This window comes from Carassius auratus, chromosome 14 (assembly GCF_003368295.1).
Source record: "Carassius auratus strain Wakin chromosome 14, ASM336829v1, whole genome shotgun sequence".
Lineage (NCBI taxonomy): Eukaryota > Metazoa > Chordata > Actinopteri > Cypriniformes > Cyprinidae > Carassius > Carassius auratus.
The window spans coordinates 14,749,313-14,759,947 of record NC_039256.1 but is presented as its reverse complement, the minus strand read 5'-3'; the positions used below and the strand labels follow the sequence as shown (position 1 = coordinate 14,759,947).

At 37.9% G+C, this 10,635-nt stretch overlaps 1 protein-coding gene across 1 annotated transcript; it reads right to left on the bottom strand.

Annotated features, from left to right (window-relative positions):
- Nucleotides 1–4,583: 4,583 nt before the first annotated feature.
- LOC113113769 (kazal-type serine protease inhibitor domain-containing protein 1-like) lies at nucleotides 4,584–8,534 on the bottom strand. The gene is made up of 4 exons (XM_026280245.1): nucleotides 7,729–8,534; nucleotides 6,627–6,787; nucleotides 6,094–6,241; nucleotides 4,584–4,913 (listed from the first exon to the last, which is right to left on the bottom strand). The coding sequence occupies exons 1-4, from the start codon at nucleotides 8,207–8,209 to the stop codon at nucleotides 4,789–4,791; spliced, it is 915 nt and encodes a 304-aa protein (XP_026136030.1). The 5' UTR covers nucleotides 8,210–8,534; the 3' UTR covers nucleotides 4,584–4,788.
- Between the last annotated feature and the right edge of the window lie 2,101 nt (nucleotides 8,535–10,635).

Here is a 10,635-nt window from a genome sequence, read left to right as displayed (position 1 = left end):
TGTAAGGTGCTTTTTTAACAATCAAAAATATAACTGTAAATACTGTTTAAAGTTATGTATGTATATTTCTTTTTTTATTATTATTATTATTACTTCTGGCCGATCTACACACAATAAATTCCTTGATTAATATGGAAATCAACGTTTTCAAATAAACTCTGCACACAAACATAAGTAAGATGAACTGTGTGGGTTATTGAACAATGGTAATTAACACTCAAGCTTGTTATTAAGGGTAGCTAAATGTTATTGTTTTAGCTTGAATAAAAGGAATGGAATATAAAAAAGAAAGAAATATAGGTTTTGAAAGTGAACGGAAGCTGGGAGAGAGTTGCCAACAGGAAGAACGAATGACTAGACAGTTGATTTATTATGTTGGTGACAGTACCTGCTGGCAAACTGCATGACAGCTTTCCCTGATGGCACCCTCAACATATCAAACACCACACTCTTCCATGTCCTCACAATAGGCACTGTGTCAGTCTTAAAGGACAGGCGGCACTGTCAGCGGTGGCTAGGTTGGATTAAAGACAGGCAGTAAATAAAAATATGCCACATCACCATCACAAAGTTTCTCTGGGGATCAATACATCTGTCAATCACTGACTGCTGTCTGTCTGGGCCAAATGGAAATGCATGCATAAGAAAACATGCGATTTTAATAAGTCAAAGGCAAATATACTTTTACTTGAAACATGAAGAGCTATAGCTGTCACTTTAAAGAGAAATATGAAAAAGATTATTAGCACAGCTACAGAATGCATTATGTTCCTTCAACTTGTTCCGGAAAGGTTAAAGCCATAGTAACACCCTTGCCATCTTTACTTAAGTCAGTATGTTTGTTCTGAATACACCATTAAATTTTTAACATGCCGTACTGCAAACATTTATTGTTCCGTGCTATTCATTTGACTGTATACATTATTAAACAGTGAACACTTCCGCTGAAACCCTTAATAGTTACTGACACAACAGATTTTAAAATGGAAGGACACAAAAAGCGCTGATCTGATGTGTTTGCAAAGGCAAATGTCAGCGTCTGTAACACTGTGGTTGATTCTTAAGGCTATGCATGGCTGGCATTGTACATTTACCTGCATATAGTCTCCTCTGTGAGGGTTTGTTTGCGTGAAAGCTGATCTGTGAAAAGTGCCATAGACAAGCTGCATCCACAGGCTCCGAGGCCCTGAACTCAGAACAAGCTGAGATGGAAAAATACCTGCATGTTTACCACTTACCGTAGTAATCAAATCCTGCTTTCACAGGAAAAATCTAAGTGAAAGAGTACCTCTCCGGAGAGCAAAATAGAAGGGTTAAATGATACATTCCTGCAAATGGAAGTCCATTTCTACAGCACTGTATTCCGTCTATAAGAGTAAGGATTTAAATAAGATTGAAACTCTATTAGGGCTCTGTTTGCTCCTACATTTGGAAAAAATAAGTAATGTTTTTAAAAACTATACAATCTAACACAACAATAGAGCAGCCATATCTCAACTATTTTGAGTCAAAGGTCAAAAATGAACCACTGTTTTCTCAGACAGTGGTTTTGGGTGTTGGTTTAAAACTATTTCTGCTTGTTTGTGCTTTTTAATGAATTATTTTACTGTATAATTTTTTGCTGAAATGCCATTAAATACGTTACTGTAACTTGACTGCTGGGTAAAGATGTTTAATCATTTGCAAAGGCCTGCAATAGCCTATCTTTCTTTTCTTTTTTTAAGTATTTAGTTATGTAAAAAGAGCACCCAGTCTCCCAGAAGAGTAATCTTAAATATTGTTTGTTTTACTCGCCTATTGTTGTTCTTGTATTTTGTAATAGTGGCATGAAATCAAAATTCACTGTTGTAAATATTCAGTTTTTTTTTCACAAGTGTTGTTTAATCAGTGGAATTAATATTCCCTATGCCCATGTGGTTATTTCATATTGGCCGGTCTATGAGCAGCTGGTTGTGAAAACACAAGTCAGGCTGTGCCTCCTAATGCCACTGCTGAAAACGCTCGGGCCCGTTAGTAATTCACCGCCATTTCCAATTAGTCTGACAACAATAACCTTTCATCCTGTCATTTATCAATTAGAAGAGAGAAAAAAAATTGTACAGCTGAGAGCTGTGCAATAATGTGCAGCTGTGCTGAAGAATTCGGCTTCCCTTTATTACTTTGCGACAAAGGGGAGACAAAGACATATTTCACTCATTGCGTGACTTAATGACTCTAAATGCCGCCCAAGAGCCGACGGAATTCTCGCGAGAGTTCCTTTGAAAGGGAACAGGGTTCTCGCGAGAGTAACTGCCGAGAACGAATGAGACAGCAGCACGCGCCACCTGATGGTGTTAATGAGGCATTTTCCATGGCTTTTCCCAACTTCATCTCGATTCTGAGCTCTTAGATAGCAGGCCTATTAAAACTTAGGAAATTAGAAATATACTAACGATTTCCGCATGAATTATTATTTTTATTCATTTATTTATTTATTTGTTTATTTATTTTTCTGGCGTTCTCCAGACATGAGGACAAGATCTCATGAAGCAAAATTCGGTAAATATGAAATACAGTAACAACTATCGAGAAAAAAAAAATTCTCCCTTTCTAAATATAATATATAATATCTTAATTATTCTTTCTTTCTAAATATAATTAAATAATAATTGATAATAATTAATTAATAATTCATGAATTAATTGCATGTTATTAAATTCAGTAAATAACGAATTCACTAAATAAGTCTTATTATTATTCTTATTTAGGTTTGATCTTCCAGATATGAATTTCTTTGCTTTGTATGAAATATAAAAATCAGTTGAATCTCTGTCAGCAAGCGATTCTTTGCTAGAGTCTGTTTTCATCTCTCCTGTGGCTATTCATGGTCTTTTTCATCGACCATCACAATATTAAAATGCTTCATTCACTGTCATGACTGCTTCATTAAGTCTAACGTCTTTCCTGCATGTTTCTTTTTCAGTTTTATTTAAATTTTCTATATTTTTCAGCTTATTTTTATATGAAAATATTTTTTTATTTATTTTATTTTTTGCCAAATAATACCTGTCTGTCTTGATATATACTTATTTCATAGCATTTTAATTAATTGCAGGCTATAGTGAAGACAGTGACCACATCCTCTTCTGTTTAGATGAAGTGAGTCTTGAGTTTACACACTAGTGAAATAATAAGAGATGTTGTGTGTGTGTGTGTGTGTGTGTGTGTGTGTGTGTGTGTGTGTGTGTGTGTGTGTGTGTGTATCTATATGTCAGGCTGGGCAACTGGTAACCCGACCCTGCGTTTTATTGAGATGTCCATTAATCCTAGCTCTCTGCCCATGACCTCTGACCTCGGCTGACCCCTGCACATGGTGTTGCCGGCCAGAGGGACTCGAGCACTGCTGCGTCCGGATCGTGTCTCCCATCCTGACAGCAGCTCACTCTCTCCCATCGGAGAGGGAATCATTAAGCGCGAATCTAAAACGAGGGCCAAGGGAGAGCTTTATCCACACAAATACAGCCATGAGAAAGAGGCTCGGCTCTCATCTCAACGGATAGAGTTACGCTGGAGTGAGAATGATTCAGCTTTTAATTGCATTCTTCTAACTCCATATCACATCTTCATCCATCTCTACCTCTCTCTCACTATGTCTGTCTCTCCGATTCTCGCTCGCCCAATCGCCTTGCACACTCCCCAACAAATGCCTTTTGAAGTACAAATTATTCCAAACTGGAATTCATTTTCAAAGGGCTTTTAAGAAGACGAATATGAGAGCCACTTACTTTAAATGATCCATTTATTTGAACGTTCAACGTCGTATCGTTTACCTGCTGCCTATAAAAGAAAACCTTCACCTGTTACCAAGAGTCTAAAAATAAAAGCCGTCCCGAAAGCGCATAGATAAGCTTTCGTTAGGTATCACTGCTTTCTCACCGACGGTCTGAAAGAGTACACCTGATTGGCTTGCTGTCTCTCCTCGAAGCTGTTGTCACCTATCCGAGCTCTGGTGAGCAATTACCTGGCCTGTCGGAATCCAAGCCGAACAGATTGAATTCTGATTGATTTCTGCCCAGGAAAGAGGAGAGAATTTAAAGGTCTTCTTTTTTAATTGGGTATTTGGTGTGTGCTGATGTGAGGAACTTGTCCCTCCCCAGGGATCCTTTATGGGGCAATAATGGCGCTGAGAAACAGCCTGGTCTGCTCTCTCCCTGGAAGGCCGTAACCCCACATTTGTTCTGAGTGCTTTTCTATTATGCATTGATAGCTAAGCATCAATCAATAGTGGAGGGAAGAGAAAACCCGGCGAAACCAACTTCTTAAGTGTAAAACGCCTCTTAATACCAGAGCTTTCAAACAACTTAACCTGGGTGCTTTTTTTTCTGCTCAGTGTCTTTGAGAAGACAGAAGTGAGAAGAGACACTGCTGATGTTTTATTCAACAGCAGGGAATGGGTTCAGGGTAAATGCATGCCTTTGCATTTCTTTTTTGGCTTTTAGAAAAGTTTAGCATGTGCACTTTTGCATTTTGGCAATAATGATTTAGCCTAACCGGACTCTTAGCAAATATTTTAGATTTTAGACCACAAACAATAAAGCACTCAATTCGTAAATCAACTATTTAATTAAGTTCTATTTTTAAGTACAATTCTCAAGAGTGAATAGAAATGATTTGGATTTATATACAATGCTCACACATAAACATAAACCCTTAAAAGGGCACTAAAACATTTTAAGAGTACACATTTTATGCTGAGCTGACATTTCAAACATCTGTGTTTAAATGCTATGATTTTATAATCTCGGTATGTTACAAATACATATATCCACTAGGCTGGCCTTCGTAATCTTCATCATCGACATTCTCCTCTTCGCCTGATATTCTATAAGCTCCGTTTTTTTCTTTTTCCCGGAACTCTTTCCTGAGCTGGGAACCTGGGAAATATGAAGACAAAATGTTTTATTAAATGTAGCATTAATGAATGCACTAAATAAAGCACAGCCTGTTTACTTTTGATCATATTTAGAAAGCTCCACATCTTTTTTTTTTGCCCACAACTTCCTGTAAAACATACACACAGATACTTGTAATATTTAAACCTCCTCTTTCTAGTTTTCTTTATAGCTTCTAAATCCTATAGGAATGGGTCTGTCCTGTGTCCAGAGTCACCTTTCACTTCCACCTATCCCAGAGTTCATAGCAGTTGGGACGTTCCGGGAAGCAAGGGATAGGGGGGCTGGGACGGCAGGCACTGGTGGTTAAGATAAGGGCCAGTCTAAAGGATCAAACCCCCCAGAGAAAGAGATAACAGCCAGACAGTCACAGCAACGACCTGCCACATAATACACAAGCCCTTCCACCCCTTCTCCCTTTCCCTTCCAAATCTCCCCCCATGTAGGACCCTCTCGACCTCCTGTCATCACCAGCCTTTACGTTCCTGCTGGAGAAAGCCCTCGACTGGTGTACGGTTATCGTCAGCTCTGTCGGATTCTCGGAAGGCCAAGTTCACCTTTAGCGATGAGGAGATGATAAGCTTTGATAGAGGCATATGTGAATCGATCTCCTCCCACTGTTGGTGCGTTCGCATGTCTTTTCTGACCACGCCACAGGCCGCAGAGAGAACACGAATAACCTAACAGACCTCTTTCTGCAGTGTGGACGCAGATTTTTCAATGTTAAAACAAGACAAATGTTCAGGTTAAACATCTGTTGCTTGTATTAAGTTAAAAATACTTTGCACTGCAATTAGATGAGGAAATCAGCTTGCATGACCGCAAAAGAGTCAGCTAGTCAACTAATATGCTAACACTTTTTTATCAGATTATGTAGTTTCAAGCACGTTTGAAGAGATTACCAATCAGATATACAGTATATATATAAAATTAAATAACACCTGAGACAATGTTGACACATAAACTGTCTCCTGATCTATGAATAAGTTCTGAACAATACAGTTTTTATGAGTGTAAAACATGGAAACTGTGTTGTGTGTGTGTGTGTATGTGTGTGTGTTGAAGCAGCCCCAACAATCCTGTTTTTTCAGCTTGTTGACCTCTGACCTTGTTTTCTAATGGCCGTGTCTGTGTCTATGAATGAGTGTGTTCTCAGACATACCTCCATGTGTAACCTGTAATCTGGCGGAGGCAGACACCTCTCCGAAGGCGTTCCTGGCGGTGCATGTGTACACACCTGCATCAGTCGGCCCCACTCCTTGAATCTGGAGCCAGCCGGTCAATTCAAACCGCCGCGGACCCCCGCGGGCCTGTAGTTACAGAAACACACACCATTGCACATTTAAGCAAAACCAGAACTGTTTCTAACAATGTGACTAGAACGTAAACCTCCTGTTTGAGAGATTATTTATCTGTGTACTCTTAAAAATAAAGGTTCTTTATCGACATCTATAGTTTTATGAAGAACCTTTAACAACCATGAAACATTTCCATTCCACAAAAGATTATTGAACGATTCTTTACTAAGAACATTTTTTTTTCTATTGTATCAAAAAGATACTAAAGATTATGTGACTATCATTCTGTGTAGACTGATGCAAGTTTGAATGGTGCTTTCCTGTGTATCTGTTAGAATGTCAAGTTTTTTTTTTTTCAATTTTATTGTCCACCAGGAACAAATTAATGTGCACATACCTGTACAGCTGTGCTTGAATCATCAGCAGGAAAAGAAATAACGTCTCCTTCTTTACTCCAATGGATGGAGGCCAATGGATAAGATGACACCTCACAGGAAAAGATGACATCACTTCCTTTGGTTGTGATGATGTCACGGGGAGCATAAGTGATAACTGGTTCTGTAAAGTTTGCAGAAGATAGAACACTTTGAGCTTTAGAGTAACTGATAAAAACAAACGATTCAAAAAAAGATAAAAAAAAAAACACCCTGAAGAAAATCTTTGCTACTGAATGCATTTTTTACGAGCTTCTGTGTTTTCTGTAGCCATTTGTTCTGTGTTTTGATTAGCTTGTTTGATTCTTTTAAGGTGTGAGATTGCACACTGACCAGCTGCCAATCATAAACATGATTATAAGGTAAATTCAAACTTAACGGCTGACTTTTTATTCCCACAGCTGAACAAATGGGTTTTCATTTGGGCTTTTCCATGACAAAACTTTTAAATGTGATGGTTATGTTGGCACTCAGACTCTATCCATGACAATGGCTCCTCCTGAGAAGACATTTGCATCTATATATACATTTACATTTACATTAGCAGATGCATTCATGCCAAACTGATGAGGCCATTACTTTAGCTGAGGTCACTGAACAAACACGCACTAGACCAAAAATTAAATATCAGTAAGAATTTTTTTAATAGCCTTTTGAAAGATAAACATATGCCAGGACATGTCCCAGCCATAGTGTCATCCCCAAAAGCAAAAGAAAAAGAATCATATTTTTAATGATTTTGTAAAGTAAAAATAAACTTGTTTTAGGATGGTTGCAATTGCAACTTTTTTTTTATATTTATTTGATCAATTTAAAGAAATGTAAAATATAAAAAATGTAAAATGTTATTTTAAAATAAATATATAAATAAAATAGATGTAATAATTGATGAGTGTTGATGCATCATTGTGGTATTTGTTGTGCTGCCTTTAATCCATGCAAAATGTTATAATATCTGTAATATATTCAAATGCACTTTTAAAATTTGCATTTAAGGACAACAAAAATGACAATTTATTGTAGTGTGTATAAGGATTTAATCATAGTACATTTAGAAATACTCACTTGACTTGCAGGGTCCATGGTGCACCAATGTCAGCATCTGACCTTTGCCTTGCTTGTGTTGGGCCGCCCGAAACTGGCATATATTTTTATATGTCTTTCCATCAGAAACGCAGACTGCTTCCTGCTTACTGCACACACAGATGGCTCTGGGTTCACCTGCGGGGTTTCTGCGTGGGGCTCTGCAGCGCAGACCTTCAGCACAGCGCCCGTAAAAAGCAGACCCAGATCGGGGCTCCGGGTCACACAGTTGTCCCTCATCGTTTCCACATTCCCAGCAACACCCGCACTGGTCACGAACCAGCCCGGCTGGACAACCCTGCAGCTGCCTAACATCTGGACAGCGCTCAGGGTGGCACTTTTTAGGGCATCCCTCGCCTGGTCGAATGCTCTTCTGCCAGTCAAAGCGACCGAGGCGATCCAAATGGACAGACTCAGATACTGAAACTAGCATCAGCACCAGTAAAACTAATAAATAAGCCATTGTCTGTTAGGTTACACTGGTGGAAGTCACCAAAAACAGCCAATGGATGGAGAAAGTCCTCGTCTCTGATAGCAGAAGTAGCTTTAATGTTGATGTAGCAGGCCAAAAGTAGCAGTCTTGTAGGGCAGTCACTAGGCCTGAAAATCCCAAAATGCAGTATTTCTAGAATTCCTGTGATCATCAGCAAAGCCTTTTCTCCCTGCTCAGTCCTTGAAGTATCTTTATAAACTGAACTCTTTGCAGTGTCACAAAAGTGCAACAATGAGCAAGGTGGGAAAGAAAACACAGAGGCAGCTCTAACTTTGGTGACCCCCTCTTAAACTGTAGGGTGCCTCCCCCCCATTGGCTCAACAAAAGTTTAAAAAAGGTGTGAGCTGGGAGATGAGTAACAACCAATCAAAACACTCAATCCTGAGTTTGGGCGGGGGTGAAACCAGAGTTTGAAATCATAGGTTAGAAACCAAACTGGACACAGATATGGTCATAAATTAACACTCACAAACTTGGTCTCAGGTAGTAAATGATTTTTTACATACCCCATCCATACCCTCCCCAAGGCTGTTTTCCCACATAATATGTGAGTTAAGTAATAATAAAACATCAATTCATAAAACAATAATGATTTAAATATTGTGTAACTCAGAGCTTATAGCTCACTGAATCAAAGCGTTCCTATTCACTTTTTATAGCCAATCACAAGAGCCGTAAATATCATGTGACTGATCACATGGTGCATTTTACAGATCTGACAACAAGTGGAACATTGTTGATAAAGCACAAAGAGATATTAAAAAGAAATAAAGAAAGAGTCTTAATTTTATTGTGTTGTTTAATCACAAATTTGACATTTTAGCTCTGTAGTTGCAGTTGTTGATATCAGACATGCTGAGGACGTTCAGTAAAGTATTGCACATTTATTTGGACAGGTTTCTGCAGTCATTCAGTCTAGGTTATTAGGTTATTTTTATTTTTAGTAGTTATTTATTCATTTCCTTTGTTGCTCAAATGCTTTCAACCAGCTATTTGTTAATTGGACCATGTTGATTAAAACGGTTTGGACCCAATTTACAACTGAATTTAGGGTAGACTTTGTTCTTGAATCTTTTTTTTTCCAGTGACACCAAGAAATTGCTAATTGAGTGTAAGTGTGAAGACAGATTAAAAGCCACAAAACTCTCATTTTGACCTAGAGGGGACTAAAATCATTGAGCAGATTTGTTGGTGAAAAACAAAACGCTCCTCCATTACAAGAGAGTTTATCTGTGCTGTGAAAGAAAGTGAGAAGACATTTAGCTCCCCTCTCTCTCACTAATGTCCTTAGTTTATCTGCTGCTCTCACCTCGCCACGTTAAGCCAAAACAAACAATTAGGCGGCCATTAAGGGCCCATTGTTAATTGTAAATAATCCATCATTAATATTGATTAGCTGTGGCGAGCAGATCTCATTCACTTCTTACCTCCTAATGAGTGGGTCTTAGTGGGCTAATTGCTTCAGGCTATTTCTATCCGACACCGTAGAGGCTGCAGCGAGCTCTGGAGTGTGCCTTGAGTTTTACTATTAACTAACACAGATTGAACGTCCATGATAAGATCAGACCCCACTCCAATTAAGTTTCTTTGAGAATCTTTCCCAAGGTTACAATGTGCTTTTTCTATTACTGTCCGAAAAGCACCATAAATGCAGGTCACATGACTCGCACAACTCAAGTCTTCTGAATGTAGAGTACAGGACATACAGACCATTTGTTTTTCTTGTTGTTTTTTCACCTCGACAGCTTCTGGTCAGTGATTGATGACATTTTTATGGTTTGAGTAACCTTTAAGGATTTTAACTGAAAAATGCATGCTGTCACAATAATTAGACAGCCTTCATAAAGACTGTATAATATATATAAAGAAGGGGCATTAAGATTTTTGCATTATTTTTCATGACAAGACATGAAAAGACATGTCCTCGTTGAAATCAGAATTTCTCTGTATTTTTTTATTTTTATTATTATTATTATTTAAAAATAAGCATATTAAACATTTAATTCAAGTCACTAGAAAACATATAATAAATATTTGCACCTCAGAATTTATTGTGCTTTCATGGAAATATTATAGTGGATAAAATAAAATAATGCAAAATATAGTTTCTTATCGTGTTCTGTATTACAGATGGAAATGTTATGCACATATTAGTGACTGAAGAAACTTTTGGAGGCTATACCAGCAATATAAATCTAGGCTAGTTAATCATAACGCATGAAAGTTATTACGAATAAAACAGAATTGACCAACAATGCAGAATTATCAGATTGCTTCACCCAAAGAAATGCAAATCTTACCAATCAAATATTCTTTAGAAAACCTTTAATCGCAATTAGAGACCCGTTTAAAGAAAACAAAACTTGATATGTAAATCATTCTTATTCATGTCCATT